This window comes from Camellia sinensis, unplaced genomic scaffold (genome assembly GCF_055761805.1).
Source record: "Camellia sinensis isolate YWXY unplaced genomic scaffold, ASM5576180v1 Unanchor6, whole genome shotgun sequence".
Lineage (NCBI taxonomy): Eukaryota > Viridiplantae > Streptophyta > Magnoliopsida > Ericales > Theaceae > Camellia > Camellia sinensis.
The window spans coordinates 12,425,301-12,446,726 of NW_028129474.1; the positions used below are offsets into that span (position 1 = coordinate 12,425,301).

At 36.1% G+C, this 21,426-nt stretch overlaps 2 protein-coding genes and 1 pseudogene across 4 annotated transcripts; 2 read left to right on the top strand and 1 right to left on the bottom strand.

Moving 5' to 3' along the window:
• Positions 1 to 758: 758 nt before the first annotated feature.
• On the top strand, positions 759 to 5,114 carry LOC114293686 (uncharacterized). The gene is made up of 3 exons (XM_028237799.2): positions 759 to 1,326; positions 1,972 to 3,430; positions 3,525 to 5,114. The coding sequence occupies exons 1-3, from the start codon at positions 1,068 to 1,070 to the stop codon at positions 3,709 to 3,711; spliced, it is 1,905 nt and encodes a 634-aa protein (XP_028093600.2). The 5' UTR covers positions 759 to 1,067; the 3' UTR covers positions 3,712 to 5,114.
• A 9,775-nt stretch (positions 5,115 to 14,889) lies between these two features.
• LOC114293679 (uncharacterized) lies at positions 14,890 to 16,617 on the top strand (annotated as a pseudogene). Its single transcript, XR_014359680.1, has one exon. The product of XR_014359680.1 is annotated as an uncharacterized LOC114293679 (transcript).
• Positions 16,618 to 17,358: 741 nt separating this feature from the next.
• LOC114293663 (uncharacterized) lies at positions 17,359 to 20,929 on the bottom strand. Of its 2 annotated transcripts, none has more exons than XM_028237782.2 (4): positions 20,257 to 20,929; positions 19,398 to 20,020; positions 17,913 to 18,428; positions 17,359 to 17,768 (listed from the first exon to the last, which is right to left on the bottom strand). In XM_028237782.2, the coding sequence occupies exons 1-4, from the start codon at positions 20,528 to 20,530 to the stop codon at positions 17,631 to 17,633; spliced, it is 1,551 nt and encodes a 516-aa protein (XP_028093583.2). In that variant the 5' UTR covers positions 20,531 to 20,929; the 3' UTR covers positions 17,359 to 17,630. The 2 variants fall into 2 exon arrangements, with proteins under 2 accessions (XP_028093583.2, XP_028093577.2); XM_028237776.2 differs by having other exon boundaries at positions 17,913 to 18,449.
• Between the last annotated feature and the right edge of the window lie 497 nt (positions 20,930 to 21,426).

Here is a 21,426-nt window from a genome sequence, read left to right on the forward strand (position 1 = left end):
CCCAAATGTATTCAAACATACAAAATTAAATATGTGTATGCATATAGACAAGCAGAATAGAAACATCACACAAAAAAAAATTCGAATATACAACCCACAAACCAACATTAAAACACACATCACCAAAACACCAATTCTCCCAAATACACCCACTCGAACTGTTCGTGATGTTGGGAAGTTACAATAACGCATCACACAAAACACCAATCCCCCGCAAATACCCCCAAAAAAATTTCGAAACACCCTTACACATAACGCAGAAATGTCAATGCGAGCAACAATAATAATGAATCATATAAAACAACATAAACCCACAAACAAACATCATACATACAATAGTCCAACAACACACACCCAAACACCACAAGAAAATTCATCGCAAACATAATAACACAAACACTAACGTCAAACGAATCTGGACAGAGGTCAATAAAAAAACTCGAAAAATCAAACCCAAGCACTCAAACATCACACGAAGAAACGAACCACCATAGACCCACAAACAACTTTCTCAGGAATAACACCATAACGGAAACATCCTACACTTCCACACGAGTCCACGCCTTCAACGAAATTCCCTCCTACTAAAAAGGAAAGTTACAATATATCCTTAATAAACAAACACCAGGAAAACATCAAAACCAAAACAAAATATGGGTAAAAAGGTAAACATGATATATAATAAATTTAAAAACAATACTTTATCAAAAAGAATCAGGACTAAATGATTTAATAAAAAACATTCAGAATTAATTAGTGTAACATTTACTTAAAACAGGATTTATGAGTAATTTTTTCAATTACACACGCGTGTCATCACTCGTGTGTATTTAAACCCACAGTGGAGGCACGGAAGGAGAAGAGTGTGTGGGAGGGGGAAAAAAAAGAAAAAGAAGAGAAAGAGAAAAGAGAGCGAGGGAAGGGAAAGGAACCGAGGGGTGGAAAAATCATTGAGCGAAAGTGAGATCCGGGGAGTGGAGTGGAGTGGAGTTGAGTTGAGAGAGATGGTATCGTGCGGTGTGGCTGATTGATCGAAGCGAGGGAGAGAGAGAGAGAAAGAGAGAGGCATGAGTGGAGGAGGAGATGGGGGGGAGGAGGGAGAGTACGGGAGGGCGAAGACGTCGATATGGTGGGACATAGAGAACTGCCAAGTTCCAAAGGGATGCGACACTCACGCGATCGCTCAGAACATAGCCTCAGCCCTCGTCAAGTTGAATTACTGTGGTCCCCTCTCCATCTCTGCTTATGGCGACACCAATCGCATCAACTCCTCCGTCCAGCACGCTCTCTCCAGCACTGGCATTTCTCTCAATCACGTTCCCGCTGGTATTCACTTTTTCTTTTTTCTTTTTTTCCTCTTCCTTCTCCTTCAAAAACTAAACCCTAATCCCTAATCCCTGATCCCTAATTCACTCACTATATATATCATTAATTGCTTTCTTCTTCTTCTTCTAATAATAATAATCTCTTTGCAATTTGATGTTTTTGCTGTTTGTTGATTATTTGAGTGAGTGAGTAAATGATGATGATTTATAATATGTGCCTGCCTTTCCATTGTCCTCATTTCTGCTTTATTCTTGATTTCAACATGAATTAGTTCCTTCTTCCTTGCTATATAGATATCCTTTTATACTCCTTTTGTGTCTTCGCAATGGTGGACAAACCAGAAGCAAGCAGCAAAGCAAACTAAAGCTGTTTTCAATCTCCCTTGCCCCAAAAGCACGTAAACCCTTTATGGTTCAAAAGTCAACACATAACCCCATATAATATTTTCATGTTTCTTGGTGGTTTAATTTTCCAGAGAATGGCTGGCTGCATTTACTTTTCCAATTATCCAACCAAAACCTTTGGAGCAAAACAAAAAAAAAAACTAAGCCTTGTGTCCCGGAACAACTCAAACCTATAGAGTGAGATTTAGCAAAGTGTCTGTTTCTGGATCATCTTTGATGACATGGCTAATTGTTTGAACAGGTGTTAAAGATGCAAGTGACAAGAAAATTTTAGTTGATATGCTGTTCTGGGCAGTGGACAATCCTGCCCCAGCAAATTATTTGCTTATTTCTGGAGATAGGGATTTCTCTAATGCTCTCCATCAGTTACGCATGCGGAGATATAATATCCTTCTGGCACAACCACTAAAAGCATCTCCTGCGCTCGTTGCAGCAGCAAAAAGTGTATGGCTTTGGACAAGCCTTGTTGCCGGAGGATCCCCACTTTCGTGTGGTGAATCAACAGAACTTGCTAACGTCAATATGTTCAACTCTGAATTGTCACACAACCCCATTTCTGACCCTATTCGAATAAACCAATCTGCATATTCCAGCAGTGGAAGTGTTCCTTTGGGAAATCTCAACTTTAATTCTTCTGGTGCTGGTGATAGTAAATTGAAAGGGAAATATGTTAGTAAATATCCAAACCAACCGGTTATATCCCGAGCTTCAAGTGCCCCACTTGGGATTCAAGAGATTAAGAATGACAACTATACTATGCAGCCAGAAAATGCACCTGCTAGGCAGTTCAAGAAAGCTCCCCATGAATTTTTTAGTGCTAGTGAGCCTGTGGTATCAGCAAGTAGGTCTGCCCCCAATTTATTTCCCAGTGATATTGACAATTCGAGGAACAATTGTAGTCCTTTTGCAGAAATTCCAAAAAATAAATATCCTCAAGCTCGACCTGCTTTTGCACCCGATAACATGTTTATGCCAAATCCTCATAATAATGATGCCCACCCTGTGCCTCTGAGACCTGATGTTTCGAGATTATCCTTTGTTGCCCCGGTCACTAATGTGCCCAATGTTGGTAAGCTCAGTATATCCGATTACTCCAACTATTCTCAAAATTCTTCTAATTTTCATCATCAAATTGAGTTTCCAACGTTTGCTAGCCAAAGTGGACTGCAGAAGAGCCATATTCAGTACACAAGCCATCCTTTTTACCATGAAGACCCGAAAAATATGCGTCGTCACAGTTCTCAGTTTCCACCGTCATCATCCACATCAGTGGTTGCTAATACTGGTTCTGGCAATGGCAATGGCAATGGCAATGGCATTTGGGGAACGCAAAGATGCCCACAACCTTCAGACATCGTTCAAGGCCTTATTGGTGTGGTCCTGCTAGCATTGAATACCTTAAAAGTTGAAAAGATTATGCCCACAGAGGCAAACATAACAGATTGCATTCGTTTTGGTGACCCAAGGCACCGTAATACAGAAATAAAGAAGGCCTTGGATTGTGTAATTGAGCAACATATGGTAATAAAGCAAAACTTAGGTGCTGTCCAGCTGTATGTTGGTAAAAATGAAAGACTCTGGAAGTGTGTGAATCCTATAGGTGGTAATCTTAACCAGTACCCCAAGGCGACATGGGATCGAATTCAAAAGTTTCTGACGTCTTCTGCGGGACATTTGGCAATAATGGCTTCTCAATGCAGGTAAATTTTTTTCCTGGGAGTTTTGACTCTATGGCGTCTGGTTACTTTTAGTTGGCTGTGAAAACATTTGTTAAGCTATTATATCTTCTTACAGGTATGAAGCAGCGTTGATTTTGAAAAGTGCATGTTTGAAAGAGCTTGCTCTTGGTGAGGTACTCCAGATCTTGAATATGATAATCACAATGAAGAGATGGATCGTACATCATCCATCAGGATGGCAACCAATTACCATCTCTCTGTCTGATATGAATACTGACACAGGTACTGTGTCTGGTCTCTGATGCAATTGAGAGCATTTATAAGTACAACAGAGTGGCCTGCGATGTTTAAATCTGCAAAACGTAATCTCAGTTTATTGGAAGGAAATTAATGGAAGGTGGGCCACTTGTTGAAATAGTATATAATTACAGTTTGTTGCCACTATGTCAGGGGGGAGTTTTTAGATCTGGAATCAACCAAGTACAGTTTTTTTTTTTCTTTTTTTTATTTTTGCTGGGAAATATGCGTGGGTATCTAAAGGTTATAGAAAGTTTGCTTGGCACAAGATCATCCCTTATGCAACATGACTATTCCTGTTGGTTGCAGCATTGCTATGTGAGACTTTTCTGTGCCCTATGTCAATATTGAGAAGGTAGTTTGCAACAGGCATTGTCCCTTGCTGTTACCAAGTACACGATATTAAAGAGAACTGCTGGAGAAAATTGATGATCTTTTGCTTCAGCATGTAAAACCACTGTTAAGATACGTAACCAAGGAATAGTTCCTTGGATTTGAACTATCTTGCAGTGGGCCCAGCAACGTTATATTCTGCTGATGGCTCATGGGGATGAGTTTTACTGAGGTGTGTACAAGGTGAGGCATATAGGTCCTCATGGAAGGAAGCTTAAGGTGATTGGTTCTTCTACATGATGTTAGACTGTTAGTCATCAGGAAAAGATTGAAAAACTAATATTTTGTCACTCTGAAAGCCTTTTACCATATTGATGCCAGCAAAAGTGAGCTGGAAGGTGGCTTTTCTTGTGTGATTATTGAGGTCTAGTAAAATGCCTTATTTGGTTATGTCAAGCATGGATGCAGGTGTACTAGCAGATTCAGAGCATGGTTGGTTAATTGGGCTACAATTACTTTGCTGCATGACGACTTGCATGTTTCTTGCTATTTTAGTAAATTTTGTATTTTTGGGTCCATAATATTGTTTGGGCTAGGTGTTATGGATCTGGATCACTTTTGAGGATGGAAGTTTTGGTTGCATGTTTGTGTTGGTGGTTTGTATGTGATGTTTCTGGAGCTAGTGGGCTGGTGAGTGTGGAATGCCTCAAGGTAGAGGGTTTAATGTTGCCATTCTTCTTAAGGGAGCAAGGATGCGCCCAGATGCTGGTTTTGTGAATGTAAACAAACTACATGGCTGTTATTTGAATTCCTCGCATTGTTAGGGGGTGGAAGTACTTGTGTGCTTGCTTTAGCTTGAGAATGTACGTAATGGTCTTTGGTGTACGTTTTCTTTCCTATTATATGATGAGAAAGTTGCACGTTTTAGGAAAGTACTAGTAGTGTCTTAATACATCTTTTGACAAATTAGTCTTTAATGTGACAAATTTTGTGGGTCTTTTTGGTGTGGAAAGAGAATATTCTGAGTATGGCCTGAAATTTATTTGGAATGCTTGTTGGGGATCTTGTGACCTTACATCTTTTGCTTTCGGCTTTTGTTTTTTATTTGCTTTGGTTTCAAGTTTATAAAGATTGAGTACCTACCAATGGCATTGATGCAATTGGCACCCTTTCATATCTTCTCACAATTAGGCTTCGTTTGGGAACAAGTTATTTTAATATTTTTTTGATTTTTATAAAAAAATGTGTAAAAAAGTAGAGAGGGTGATATGATAATTTATCGTGATTTTTTGACTGTTTGGTTAAAAATTGAAGGTTGCCAAACGAGGTCTAGAGTATGTATTAGCAATAACCTTGTAATAATTTCTACATTGTTTTGTAATATTTTACTTACCAGCTCACGTGAATAATATTGCATTGGTTTAATTGGTGTTATTACTCATTTTGTTACTTTACTAACACCTGAGATAATAAACCAAAAAGTAGTAAAAAACAGATGGTCATTATAATATTTATTGTTGAATCAGAAAATCCCCTTACGTTTTAGATGCAAATTATTTTCAAAGTTTAATTTTTGGGGGCTTTCACAAACACATTTTTTAATTATGGATTTATTACAAGAAATTTAATGTGTAATCTTAGCATTTAATGTGTATTGATGAATAAAATGTTAATCAAATTAATCAATATATGTTATTTGGTCCACATGGTGATAGAAAATTTCAATTCTATTGTACTAAACCATAGTTGTGTGAGATGCCAATTACATAGTTGTCTTGCCATGTGTTTCTTTAGAATTGACTGCCTTAACTTAGTTTCAAAATAAAACTATATGCTGTCTTCTATTTGTTGATTTTTTTGTTTATTTAGAATTTGAAATTCAATATAGATATTGTTTTAAAGATCTCAAAAGACGAATAAAAAAATATAAATTTTATTATCTATAAATTTTAATTAAACATATTTGAAAATTAAAAAAGCAAACATCATGAAAAATTCATATTTTGGTCTACAAATTCTGTAATTTTTGAAAAAAATGAAAAATTCAAATTTTCAATTTTTTGTTGATTATGTTGACTGAAAAACAACAAATAAAATATCGTATAACATGTATATATTATGATGTGAATTTTAGGCTCATGTTTTTATGGAAATTTGTTTTTTTTTTTTAGCATATAAAAGTTCAATCTAAACTATAAATTTTGTTTTAAAAAAATAACTAGAATTAATAGGTGTGTTTATGTTTTAAATATTCTCAATATTGTTTACTATTTTTATTTTTTTTGGTATAAATTCTTTTTTTTTTTGGGTGGGGAAATAAATTTTGTAATTATTTAAGAATTTTGAATTTGTTTATTTTTTTTATTATTTTCTTTTGTATAAATTTTTTGGCTATTTAAGAGTCTTGAATTTATTTTATTCTCGGTCATGGAAGCTTTTGTTTATTTAGGGTCTGTTTGGTAACGTTTACGTTTTCAGTTTATATTTATAAAAATTTTATAAACTGGTTTTTGTTTATTTTTTGTTTATTTTTAGAAAAACATAAACTACAAACGCGTTTGGTAATTGACAAAATGTTTAAAAAAATTTAAAAATATAAAAAAAATGAGAAATGACAAGTAGTGGCAAGTAGTGGCGGAAGACGGTGATGGAAAGTGGTGACGATGGGTGGTGGGTAGCGGATGGTGATGGTGGGCGGGTGATGGTGGCGGGTGGGGGTGGTAGCGAGTGGGTGGTGGTGGTGGTGGCGGCAGGTGGTGGGTGTTGGTGGCAGGTGGGTAGCGGATGACGGGTGGTGGTGGGTAGGTGGCGGGTGGTGGTGGTGGGTGGGCGGGTGGCAGCGAGTGGGTGGTGGTGGTGGTGGCAGGTGGGTGGCGGATGACGGGTGGTGGTGAGTAGGTGGCGAGTGGTAGTGGTCGTGGGTGGGTGGGTGACGGTGACGGTGACGGTGACGGTGACGGTGGCGGGTGGTGGGTGGTAGCGAGTGGGTGGCGGATGACGGGTGGCAGGTAGGTGGCGGATGACGGGTGGTGGTGGGTAGTGGCGGGTGGGTGGTGGTGGCGGGTAAGCGGCGAGTGGTGATGGTGACGGTGGATGGGTGGGTGACGGTGGCGGGTGGTGGGTGGTAGCGAGTGGGCGGTGGTGGGTGGTGGTGGTAGCGGGTGGCGGATAGTGGGTGGTGGTGGCAGGTAGGTGGCGGATGGGTGGCGGGTGGTGGTAGTGGTGGGTGGGTGGGTGACCGTGGCGGGTGGTGGGTGGTACTGAGTGGGTGGTGGTGGTGGTGGTGGTGAGTGGTGGCAGGTGGATGGCGGGTGGGTAGTGGGTGGTGGTGGCGGGTGGGTGGCAAGTGGCTGGTGGTGATGGGTGGCTGGTGGTGGCGAGTGGTGGATGGTGGTGGCAGGTGGGTGGTGAGTGGTGGTGGCAAGTAGGTGGTGGGTGGTGGTGGCGAGCGGTGGATGGTAGTGGCGAGTGGTGGGTGGATGACAGGTGGGTGGTGGTGGTGGCGGCGGCGGCAGCGGCAGCGAGGAGTGGGTGCTGGTGGAGGTGGGTGGTGGTGGCGGGTGGTGGCAGGTGGGTGATGAGTGGTGGTGGCAGGTGGTGGTAGGGGGTGGGTGATGGGTGGTGGTGGCGGAAGACGGTGGTGGAAAATGGTGGCGGGTGGTGACTAATGTTGGGTGGTAAAAAAAAAAAACTCAAAACTCAAAACGGAAACACATTTTTTTGTGTTTTCATTTTTTGGCCAAATTTATAAACTGAGACCACTGATTTATAAATCAAAAATTTTACCAAACAAGTTTTTATTTGAGTTTTTTAAATTTTTATAAATATAAACAGAAAACTGAAAACGTAAGTGTTACCAAACGGCACCTTAGTTATTTATTTATGTTTACTATAAATTCTGTAATTGTTAAGTAATATCACTTTTGTTGTACAATATTTTCAAAATTTAAACTTGAGAGCACATCTTAGTGATTGTTTATTTATTTATTTTTTTATAATTCATTATTACTCTAAACTATAAATTCTGTTTTAAAAAAATAACTAGAATTAATAGGTTTGTTTATGTTTCAAATATTCTCAATGATTGTTTATTATTATTATTATTATTATTTGGTATAAATTCTGTTTTCTTTTTTTTAAAAAAAAAATAAATTCTATAATTGTTTAAGAGTTTTGAATTTATTTATTTTCTTTGGTATAAATTCTTTAGTTGTTTAAGAGTCTTAAATTTATTATATTCTCAATTATAGAAACTTTTGTTTATTTATTTGTTTTTTTACTATAAATTCTGTTAAGCAATATCACTCTTCTTGGCCAATCTTTCCAAAATTTGAACTTGAGAGCACTATGTATATTTATTTATATAAAACCACATCTCAGTGATTTTTTTTTTTTATAATTTAATTTTGTTCATTATTATTATAAAAAAAATTGGGGGTTTTTTTTAAGGTCCCTCGTATTAAGATTTTATAGCATAAAGGATATCTAATATTTTCATAATGTCTAAGGTTCCTCAAGTTGATCTAGAGAAAATTGGTCCAAAGAAATTTTGAAAAATTTCTCTGGCCTTCCCTAAACTTCCCATTGTAAATTTCTCTGCCCTCCCATTCTCCAAATTTCTTTTCCTTCTATATACTTCCCACTCTCCCAGAGAAATTTCTCTGCCTTTTCACAAAATTACATCTCCAGAGAAATTTGTAATTAATTCTCTGATTTATATATGCAGTGTTGTTGGTTCTGGTTCTGTGAAAGAAGCTTTGAGAGCATCTTTTACAATTGTGTGAAATTTCACTGAGAAACTTGTAGCTTGGGAAATTCTCATAGTTACTTTTAAATTTCTCTGATTTCAGAAAGGAAGGGAAAATAAGCAATCATAAGTAAACTCACATCCAATGTAAAGGGTGTTTATGGATGCAATTGAGATTTGGCGAATGAATGAAAAAAAAAAATAATAAAATAAAAATAAGCTTTTGATAGAGAATTTTCTCTGCCCTCCCTGCCTCTCATGGACTTAACACTCTAGAGAAATTTGAAATTTTTTCTGACTTCTCACAAAATTACCCCTCTAGAGAAATTTTAAATTTCTCTGGCCTCCTTAGCCTTTCATGGACTCTCCAGAGAAATTAAATTTCTCCGTCTTACATATACTTCCCATATACTTCCTACTCTCCAGAGAAATATCCCAAGATAGAAAATTTCAATTCACATATTTTACAAGGTAGAAATTAAAAATCCCCGTAGCTAACGCTTCAGTAACATTGATCACTGCATTCATGCCAAGAAATAATCAGATTTTACAATTATAGAGCTCACAAATGTCAAATTACACTCCTTTTCGGTTGTTTTAACAACACAATTTGAATCTTTGACATTGTAATTTGTAATACAGACAAACAATCCACCAAAATAAAAAAAAAATATAGAGAGAGAGTACTGTTGGGAAAGAAGAATCGGAGAAATGGGTTGTGAGCCCAATCTGATCCCGCCATTCTTGCATTCCTTCTTAAGGTGAGGAAACCGCTCCGGCAGATCGAGATAAAGAAAGGGAGAAAATCATTGATGCAATCAGATGGTTTGAGTTTGTGTTCTTCTACTGTTGTTGAAGCAATGGATTCAACAATCGGTTCATCAGAGAAGCTTCGGTCCGAACTAGGGTTTTAGACGCCATTTTTGGGTGAGAATGAGAGAGGGGTTTTTGGTGCGCGAAGAGAGAGGAGAGAGTTGGATCTTGGAGTGTCTGGTTTCGATTGACTTCTGGGTCAATTGTCCCAAATTCTTACAAATATTTTTCACCTTGAGATCTTTATCCTCGTGAAATAGAGAAGGCAGAGAAAGAGAGATGAGTTTGGTTGAATCAGAGAAAGGGAGAGAGAGAATGATGAAAGCCCTAGCCAGAGGAAAGAAGAAAGCGCGAAAGTGAATTTTCTCTGGAATATATGGGTGTCGGATCAAGGGACCTTAGACATTACAAAATAATATTGTGGATCTCTTCTACTACAAAAAATGGAAGAGGGACCTTAGACTAATTTTTTCAAAAAAATTCAGGCTGCTTTGCCACATTGTGCTATTGGGGACAATTTTTTTTCAACTTGCTTTACCACATAATGTGTATATATATATATATATATATAATTTGTGAAAATTAGTAAATATTGTATATTTTAAAAGATTTATATATACATATACATATACATATATATATATATATAATGTTGTACATATTTTATTTATGAAATATATTAAAATCAAATGTTATATTACAATACATTATATTATACTCATGATATATATATACATTATTTAAAAAAAATATAGCATAATTTTTTTTTTTTTAATTTGCACACGCATCGCGTGTGCCCTCAGTCGCTAGTAAATAATTCATGTAGTTAAGTTTATAGCATTTTAAAGATAATTATTAACACAAAATACATATTAAATGAGTGGGGTACAAAAAAAAAAAAAGGGTAAAGTTGTGAATATGGTGAGCGTTCAGAGACAAATATATGAAGACCAATTTTGGAAGTTGAGGGGTAAGGGAGGCAAAAAACGGGTGATTGAAAGAAAAAAGTTAGGGCATTTAGCGACACTCTGTTTGAATTTGCTAATAAAAAAGTATCACGCGTGTGTTCTAATCACTAAAGATTAAAGTTTGGAGTTTCCGAAAAGAGTAGTGCTTGGATTCTTAGCCAATTTTTCTAAATTTTTTAGATTTTAAAAAAATTAGATGGACTTAAAAAGAAATTTTTTAATCTAAATTATTTAAAAAATCATTAAAAATAAAAAAAAATTCAAAAAAGAAAAGAAAAGAAAAATGTGAATTTTTTAATTGTGGGCAAACAGAGAGCTAAGTAGATAACTTCAACAATGGACTTGTGTTTTTTTTTGCCAAATTTGTTTATTTTGTATTATATAGCGGCTGCCGGCCGGCCGGGCTACGCGAAACGCAAATTCAAAAAAAGTATTAATTTTATTTATTTATTTATACATCACAAATTTATTTAAAAAACAGATAGAGAATATTTACAATTTTGATATAAACAAAGTAAAATAATAATTCTTAAAAAATTAGTAATCTTTTTAACAATTACAAATCCAAGATTCTTAGAATACTTACCGTCAAAAAGATTTGATATACATAAAAAAAAAAAAAAAACAAACAGTTACAGTGAATTTTTTTTGATATAAACGTAAAATAATAGTCAAATTTTTTCCTCAAGGAACATGATGAAACTTTTTATCTTCTTTTATTTTTTAATGAAGAAATAAAGGGCATGTTTGATTGGGTGGATTAGAGCATGGATTAGGATTATTAATCCGTGGGCCCAATTATCTCATGTTTGTTTTAACATTTTGGTTTAGGATTATTAATCCAATGGATAATTAATCCAACAAATTTGTAGGATTATTAGTAATGGGGTAGGGGTGGGATTATTAATCCAATGGATATTAATCCAATTGGATAGTGAATCCTACACTAATTTAATAGGATTATTAATACTTCACTATTAGTCTTTTGAATCAAACATGACCAAAAGGTACAATTAACATTATAGTACACACAAAAAATAAAAATAAATCGAAGACTCTTAGAACAACCAAAGAGATTTATATAAAAAATAAAATAACCATAACCAAAATCCAAAAAACAAAAAACAAACCAATTTTTAAAAAAAAAAAAAAAAATTAAGAGCACTGGACACACACACAAAAAAAAGAAGTTACGTAAACAAACAAACAAACCAGTTTTTAAAAAACAGAATTTATATACAAAAACAAACAAAAGCTTAAAAGGGTGAAATAGGAACAAAAAAAACCTGAATATAATTTTTTTTTTAAAACTTGAACATAAAATATAAAAATATACAGAATAGAAAAATACAAACTTGACTCTTATAATACTTATTGTCAAAGAGATTTAATATACACAAAAAAAATAATAATAGTGAAACCTATTAACATAAAAAATAAAACTAAGAAAAAAAATCCAGAAAAATTGTTCCTTTTTTAAAAAAAATAAGAACACTGAATTCTTTCTTAAAAAAAAAATTAAGAAAATAAAAAACAAATTTAAAAAAAATAATAATTCAGGACTCTTATAATATTACAGTTAATGAGATTTGATATGCACAAAGAAAAATAATAGTAAATATTTTAATATTACAAAAAAACCAAAAATAACTGAATTTTTTTTATAAAAAAAAAAAAAACAAAGAACAAATTTTAAGAACACTAAATTATTTCTTATACAGTACTTTTTTTTCCAAAAACTTGATTAGATAATAGAACTTTTTAAGCGGTAGATCAATACTTTGGATAAACACTCCATCAACTTCTAATGTAATCATAAAATCAACCTTCTTGAATGGTCTTTCTCAACCAAAAAAGAAAAGAAAAAGGAATTGAATAGAGAGAAGTGATACAAATCTAAGACTCCTAAAACACTTACAATCAAAAAGATTCACATTAAAAAAAAAAATTTAAATTTAAATTAAGAGCACTGAATTATTTAAAAAAACAAAGACACACAGAAAAAGTTAAATAATCAAACAAATCAATTTTTTTAAAATAGAATTTATACACAAAAACCAAACAAAAGGTTTAAAAAGTGCCAAAAAAAAAAAACTAATAATTTTTATAAAAAAAATTGAATATAAAAATACAAAAGCCTAATAATCCAACATAAATAACAAAAGCATAAAAAAAACAGAAAGTATATACACCTAGAGGCCATTTTCTGTTTTGTGATCTTGATTGTCTTCTCCAACTATCCATCATCAAAAAACAGCATTAAACAAACAAACCTAACAGAAATTCCCAATTACCCAAAAAAATTAGGTACAAAAAAAAAAAAAAAAAATCAAAGATGGATATCGAGAGAGAAGTGAAGATGGTGAAACTGAATTGAAATTGCACAACAATTTAGGGAACATGAAAATTAGAAAAGTCGAAGTGGTCTGTATTTGAAATTGCTATATTTGTGGAAGTTGCTATATTTGTGGAAGTGATTTGTATTTCAAATTACCATATTTATGTTGAGATAGTAAAATGTGGATGAATTATTATATTTATTTATTTATTATTATCTAACTGACACATGACAAAAGTTTCAAGAGTCCAAATGTGTGTTCCCTTTTAATAACGGAATAGATTAGCATTGGAGAACGCTGTTTGGGCCCGTGGAGTCCATCATGGACTCCATTTCAATTTCGAACTGTTCTTTTTGTCGAGTACCTTGAGTATTTCATCCACAAAAAAAATTAAATCGATCCGATAATTATAACTTATTCAATTATTCACTAAAAAAGTAGACAACAATCAAGGGTGGACCCGGGATTCGTCAATGGGGTGGGCTAATATTAAGGTAAAATTATACAATATATTTTAAGTATAACCACATAAGAAAAAAGAGAATTTAATAATATAAACTAGATTAATATCTAAATTTATTGATTAGAAACAATCTAACTAATTTGTGCTCGACGAGTCTTTAAAGATTCGAATTCATCGATTACAGAATCTAGATCAATTTTCAATAACAGTTGAATCAAATTTGCTTGATTTATCTGCTTGAGGCATGGAAAGCGGTTGCACATCAGAAAATGAGGTTTCAACAATATTGGATGTTGTACTACTAGACTTCTATTTTGATTGATAAAATGAGAAAAGAGTTTTTCCTTTTTTGAGTGGAGGTTTCATTATTTATAACCTAACAAATTTTTTTAAAAAAATTAGCACTATTTAATATTAAACCAAAGTATATTCGCAATAATTTTAAATATTAGGGTTTTTATACAAATCCTCAATAATTTTTATTTAGGCTTTTATTATTTTTATATATCATATATGTCCAAAAAAAAACTCATTAAAAATTCAAAAACTAAGAGCAATATAGAAAATTGAACAAGGCATTAAGAGCAATATAGAAAATTGAACAAGGCATTATCATAAAAAAACTAAGAGCAACATAATATTTGTTGCATAAAGACAAAATTTCAAAACGATTGTTAATCAAATCCATTCTCAACCAACGAAATAAAAAACTGGTTAATTACACTTACAAAAAATGCTAGAAAAGTGGAGCTGCTGCTGGCTGCTGGAGACGACAAAGAGACGGTTGCTACCTACCTATTGGAAGATGTGAGGATTGTTTTAGAAGATTTGTTCTTTAAACAAATACAAACCTATTGGGCTGCCTATCTGTTTTTTGGGGTAAGTATTGGGCTGCTATTGGGCCGTCTATCTTAAAAACTAAAAAAAACTATTGGCTCCTATTTGGGGTCGGGTGGCTGGGTTGGGCTGGGCTGGGAAAAAAAAATTCTATAGATTTTTTAAATTTTGGGCAGGGCTACAGCCACCTTATGTTTTTAAAAATAAACCATATATTTTTTTTAGTGGCAAACATAATAAATTGAACAAGTTATAGTTATCGGATCGATCTATTTTTTTTGGGACGAAAAACACGAAGCGTCCGGTGAAATGAACAATTTGGATTATCAAAACAGGACCGTGATGGGCCTATGGACCCAAATAGCACCGGAGGGGATCCTCCTCCGATTATATTATGGGGGTGTTTAGGAAGGATTTTTTTTGATTTTTTTTTCACTAAAAGACAAATTGGTTATAAAACCAAAAAAAAAAAAAAACAAATTCAAACAAAATATCACATCAAACCCCATAATCATTGCACTTTTTCTCTCACAAACATTACATCCAATCACAAAAAAACTCAAATTCAACTATCTTTCCAAATACATTTTTTTTTCTCTAATAATATCCTACAACTAAAAATACCATACAAAAAAAAAAAAACCTACTTCCCAAACACTGACTATAGGACTCTTAGCGTAGGTTGCTTGGGGAAGGGGAAAGGATTTTAGAATTGAAGTACTTTAAGCAAAACCCTAGTAGTTCAATGCATTGAGAAGGGAAGGGAGGGCGGGCATAAAAGAGTTCAGTAAAGAAGAAGAAGAAGAAGAAGAAGAAAGAAAGAAAGATGAAGAACATGGGCAGAAGGACGTCTCTTGACGTGTTGATCAGATCTCTGAAACCCAAACACCAGTCGAGTACTACCACGGGGTGGGGTGGCAGTTGCAGAGGGCTTTCGACAACATCGTCTAGATCTACTACTACTAGTACTACTCTAGGGTTTCTGATCAATAATAATAATAATAATAAGACTCCTCCTCCTCCTGCTGCAGCAGCAGCATTGGCCATCATCTCCGGTGGCGGTGGTGGTTGTCGTCGTTACTTTTGGAGCGGGCGCGATCCCCGGTGTATGCATGAGATCAAACCTCCTTGCAACTTGGGCATTCAAATAGTAACCGAAAAGAGGGCTTACATCGTGGAGCGGTTTGGCAAGTACAGCAAAACTCTCGACACCGGAATCAACTTCCTCATTCCTATGGTGGATCGAATTGCCTACGCCCATTCCCTCAAGGAGGAGGCAATCTCCATCCCTGACCAGTCTGCTATTACCAAGGACAACGTCACCATCTCCATCGATGGGGTCCTCTACTTGAAGGTCGTCGATCCTCTCTTGGCCTCCTATGGCGTGGAGCATCCTATCTATGCCGTTGTTCAGCTCGCACAAACAACCATGCGCAGTGAGCTTGGGAAGATGACTCTCGACAAGACATTCGTTGAGAGAGACTCCTTAAACGTCAAAATTGTGCAGGCCATTGACGAGGCTGCCAAGAACTGGGGTCTAAAGTGCCTCCGCTATGAAATCAAGGACATAACTCCTCCCAAGGGAGTGAAGCAAGCCATGGAGATGCAAGCCGAAGCAGAACGAAGAAAGAGGGCTCAGGTTCTGGAGTCGGAGGGGGAAAGGCAAACAGACATCAACTTTGCGGACGGAAGGAAGAATTCGGTGATATTGGCCTCGGAAGGGGCAAGGCTGGATCAAGTGAACAGAGCGCAGGGGGAAGCAGAGGCCGTCCTAGCTAAAGCACAAGCAACGGCTAAAGGAATTGCAATGATCTCACAGGCAATCAAGGAAAGCAGCGGGGGATTAGAGGCCGTGGGTCTTAAAGTTGCGGAGCAGTATATTCAAGCCTTCAGTAACATTGCCAAGGAAAGCACATTGGTGTTACTTCCCAGCAGCACTGTTGCCGATCCTGCCAATGCAATGTCCCAAGCTCTCACTATGTACCAAAAATTGGTAGGAAGCGCTGCTGCTGCTGACACCTCTCCCTCTCCCTCTCCCTCTCCATCTACTGCTGCCACCACCGCACCAGAAGCCCATGGTTTCCCTGCATCTCCATCTCCATCTCCATGTCCATCTCCATCTGCTGGAGCAGATTCATCCAGCATACCCCCTGCTCACAACTCTCAGTCTCGGGTTTCTTCTCATTCTGACTTTGATTCCTGAGTCCAATGAATATTATTATTATGGGTAGCAGCAGCAGCAGCAGCAGTAGTAGTAGTAGTAGTAGTGCTGCTTGGCTATGTTTTTCGTTATTTGCTTGCTTTTATTCCTTCCTATCCAATGCCTCAAGTTTTTGGATATTTTTCTAGAGGCAGAACACACAAATAATATTACTAGTTTTTATTTATTTAAATGGATTTTATTTTTAAAAGTTTAGGGTCAATTATTATCTTAAGAAAAGGGAAAGGTGAAGAGTTGTTTTCAGTGAGGAGGAGATGCCTTTTTATTTCACATAATATAATTTGTGTCTAGTTCAAGGTGGAAACACGTTCCACTTCAACAAAAATAAGGCATTCCCCCATTGGAATATGAAGTTCACATGACAGTGTGTATCTTTTTATATCAGCCAGAAGAAATTGAGATTACATCCTCTGATTTCTGGAAGGAAGTTGAACCCGCATAGTGGATCCATTGGAGTCCAGGAGAGATATACTAATGTAAATGAATTCGAATAGAAGACATTTCCTGTTCCTCTGTTCCAGAAACTCCAGAGCACCTCTCTTCCCACTAGAAAAAGAAAATGAAAAGTGGGCAATATAAAATAAGACTTTGAAGACTTCTGCAAACACTTCGTATGCTCAATTGTTAGATGAATTAGAGTGTTCTTCTTGGTCATCCTACTTTCTTCTCGAGTTTCATCCTCCATTCACTCTATATATATACGGTTGAAAGGATTTGATTTTGCAATAAGAAGCCAACAGCATTATGAAAAGGCTGCATATAATATTAGTATGTTCACCCAGGTTGGGCCATGCTTGAGACAGATTGATGTTAGAACAACAAACAAACAAACACCAGGCTAGAACGAACAAACAAACAAACACACACACACACACACACACAACTCCAACATTATACAGTAATTCTAAGATATTTGTGAGAGAGTAAAAAATGCAAAACCAGGTCGGTCTGTATTCTATTTGCTGCTGCAACATGCTTTTTACAGCTTATCGTTGAAATCTTTATTGTTTGCTTTCAAATGATGTAACAGGAAGACTATTGGTGAGTGCCTGCCTCAACAGCAATGAAGCCCTGCCCTTTTGGGTTTGTTTGGCTTCTAGCAGAAACTCTTCCAACTGAAGCATATATATATATATATATATATACACATAACTAACCTAATACACAAGCCGCATTACAAAATGAAATTGTATGCTTGGATAATTATGTGGTTGGAGAAGTCAGAATAACATCGAAATCACTCAGAGTCCATTCTGCCACTTCGTCTTTGTCGCTAACAAATATTTCAGTTCCCACATCAAGAGATGTCCATATTCTTTTTGCAGGAGTGGTTCCTGGATCCTGTAGTAGAAGGTATGTTTACCAAAGCCTCAGTCACTGTCACATATACATCTCTTACATATTATAAAGCATGCTGTATATGCTTCTACTATAATATTACTACAAGAAGAGGGGTTTTTTTCAAATAAAAAAATAATTACTGACCTGATAGAAGTAGAGTCTACTGGAAAGACCACCAACATCGAGCTCCCAAGTCCTAGCATCCCCAATCCAACCGTCTCCTTGTTTAGTAGGATAGCCATACTCAGCCCAAATTGGATGAGGAAGCAACTGAACCAGCTCCTGTGCCTGAGGATTGCTGTAAGGATCACAAGTGCTGTAAGGTTTTTCCAAGTACTGGGCATTCCCAGGAGCACAGTAGTAGTGGTAAGCTGTGTAAGGGAAATTTGCAGTGTTATTCCTGTAAATTTTTGTGTTGTTTGGAGTGATGTGGAATGGGGGACAGTTCCCCAAACTCGTACTGCTGCACCAAGCTGGAGTTTGAGGGTTAATGATCATCTCGCTGTACCTGGTTACATCGGTCACCACATCTCCATCACAGGCTGCACCATTGTTCTTCCAGCAGCTCCCCATATCTATTAGGTAGAACTGGCTCTTAGCTCCACCCCCTTGCTTCACATCCAAACTCAATCTCACTTTGAAATTAGGCGACTCTGGAAGCTGATAAACACACAAAAGTTGCTGAGCACCAAAATGGATATCCATCCATCTTAGGTTTTGTCAATCAACTTGAATCACAGTAATGTCAAATATAAGTGTAGTTGTAATGTAAGACAAGGTGGCTGAGCACCGAAACAGACGTCCATATCAGGTTTTGCCATTCAACTTGATTCAAAGTAATGTCAAATAAGTAGTTGTAAATTAAGTTTTATATGGAGCAATATATGGCCCGCTTATTTGACATTTCAGTTCAATTTTTGTTTTTGGTATGTTTGTTTTCAAATACTGTAGAACAAACCCCATCCCCCCCCCCCCCCCCCCCCCCCCCCCCCCCCCCCCCAAACAAACAACAAACCAAGTAGTTGATGCGGAACCTGAATGTCAAACTAATAATGATGCGTGCACCAGATATTCAAGTTAAGTGTAGCATTATCTGTTTTCTTAAGGAAACTCATACGCTGGTGTGACCTACCCTGGATCAATCTTTGCCTGTCTGTAGAGTCTGTTAAATTAAAACAGATCTGGTAGAAAGTTTAGTCGACAAAACTCTATATAATATATTTGACCTGAATTTTGGTATGGGTTTTTCTTTCATTTTATATTGATTGAGATTGAATGAGTAATCTATTGAGGCATTAAAAAAATGACAGATTAATAATTTAGGCACCCCTTCCTCAGAAGTAAATTTAAAATGATATTAGTTAGGATACATTTTGTCAGTCTCTATGGTATCAAGTGACATTATCAAATCTCTATCTGAACATCTCAAATAACATATGAACAAAATGATGCACCTTTTTTCCTTTAGATTAAGCAGCCATATGCGAACAGACCAAGTTCGTTCCGGATAAAGTTTAATAAACTAAATTAGCTAAGGATGTCTAATGCACAGAGAGAGAGAGAGAGAGAGAGAGAGAGAGAGAGTTGTAACTTGTAAGTGTAAGTTGTTGTTGTTGTTGTTGTACTTACAGTTTTGAGCATTCCTCTGGTGTCGTAGTGGTAGCCTCCAGAGAAACCTTTGGTTGCATCAGCTCTAAGGTACAGCATCAGCCATGGGTACAATTTTGAGGTCTTGAGTTTATGACTAAAAACCCAACTCCCAACCCCAACTTTCTTCTCCCACATTACCTCAAAATAAGAGATCCCACTACTATTGTTGATACCACGAGATCCAGAACCCAAATCATAGGTACCATTAAAACCCCCTCTCATCATCGTATCATTAGTATTACTATTACCAGTTGATGATGATAAACTTGTAGGTTGATGATACAATAGGGGTTGATTCATACACCCATCTCCAAAACAAGGGAATTTCCCAGGAGCAAAAGGGGGTACCTTTTTCCCATTCTGTGGACACAAAGCAGACTTAGTGTCGTAGTTGCCATTTTTCAACATAATCATCCAAAATTGCCATGGTTTTTTTGAATTTGGGGTTTCCTTAACTTCACATAAAGAACCCAGATACACTTGTTTATACGCTGCATAAAGGTCTGGATCGTTTAAAGCTTTTGGGCTCAAACCAGGGAATGGCTTCCCCACACCAAGTTTGTTGTCGGCCTCTGTTACTTTGTGATTCACAGAGTGAGGATCTGCCCATTTAAATTACAACATAATAAGAATAACATAATATAATCAAATGAAAGAACCCAAAAGAAAGAATTTAAATTACAACATAAATAAGAATAACATAATATAATCAAATGAAAGAACCCAAAAGAAAGAAAGAGGAAACCCAGAGTAACTAGAGTAGTGGTGTTGGTGAGTATGAATTGAGATTGAGATTGAGATTGAGATTGAGAATGCATAACATGTTTCGGAGGCTTACTTGAGGTTGATAGATCAAAACAATCGGCAGCTCGTGGGCTACCCATGCGGGAGGTTTCTTTGCCAACTTCATTGCAAAAATTCCAAGCTTCAAAGGCTACCCGCAGTCCATCTCTTCTCATTCCTGGGTCTCCCACCGCCGACACAACAACACTACTACTAGTACTCGTACTAGTACTAGCCTCTTTAACTTTTGCAGAAGAAGAAGCAACAACACAGAATAACATTAGTACCACATTTGCCGTGAGAAAACGCACCAGCAATTGATTTTTCATTATTATTAGTTGATCTCAAAGGGGGCAGGGAGAGCAGAGCAGAGAAGCTATTTCTTTTCCTTTTCTCTCTCTCTCTCTCTCTCTCTCTCTCTAGTCCCTATGTCTCTATGAAAGAGAAGAGAAGAGAAGAGAAGAGAAGTTGTTAGTTAATAATAAATAGAGAGACTCGAGATTCTCAATATTTGATGATGAGTCATCATCACATCATATCATATGAGTCTCAGCAGAAAGCAAGCGCAAGCAGCAGCAGCAGCAGCAGGTACGTAGGGAAGCAGGTGATGTCGTTGTTGGGTTGGGTTGGGTTGGGTTACGTTGGCGTATATGCTACTAATACTATCCTCTCCTACTATGCTCTACGCGTACGCGTTTCTCTCTTTGCCAGCCTTTCACACTACTTTTTCCTTTGTTTTATTACTTCACAAAAATGTTTTTATGTTTCTTTAATTGGTGTTTACACTTTTAACACGCGTCAACCCCAGTCCATTTTTTACCCCCCAAAGTACGCTTTTTGTTCCTTAAAATCATAAAAATAGTAAATTGTTATTTCCTGTCCATTTTTTTACATTTGTCACTCATTTTTTTTTAGTTCAAAATAAAAATTAAAAAAAAAAATGCTGTCACCTCATCTTGCCTTTTATTTTAATAATTCAAATTTTTTATTTTATAGTAATTTTTATGTATATTAACTATAATAAAAAATTAAATCGATTCGATAATTATAATTTTTTTATTTATCCCATTTGTTTTTAAAAAAATTGATGAAAAAGTTACGATTATCAAAATGACTTAATTTTTTTTTATAATTAATATATACAGAAGATCTTACAAAATGAATTATTCATATTATTAAAATGAGACTTATGATGAATCTTAGGAATTCGAATAGAACCTTCCAA

Coding starts and splice junctions, on each gene's coding strand:
- LOC114293686 (XM_028237799.2), top strand. CDS start 1,068: ATGAGTGGAGGAGGAGATGGGGGGGAGGAGGGAGAGTACGGGAGGGCG. Junction 1,327..1,971: donor TCTCAATCACGTTCCCGCTG/GTATTCACTTTT, acceptor TTGTTTGAACAG/GTGTTAAAGATGCAAGTGAC. Junction 3,431..3,524: donor ATAATGGCTTCTCAATGCAG/GTAAATTTTTTT, acceptor ATCTTCTTACAG/GTATGAAGCAGCGTTGATTT.
- LOC114293663 (XM_028237776.2), bottom strand. CDS start 20,530: ATGAAAAATCAATTGCTGGTGCGTTTTCTCACGGCAAATGTGGTACTA. Junction 20,021..20,256: donor TTTTGATCTATCAACCTCAA/GTAAGCCTCCGA, acceptor TTAAATGGGCAG/ATCCTCACTCTGTGAATCAC. Junction 18,450..19,397: donor CCAGAGGAATGCTCAAAACT/GTAAGTACAACA, acceptor TTTGGTGCTCAG/CAACTTTTGTGTGTTTATCA.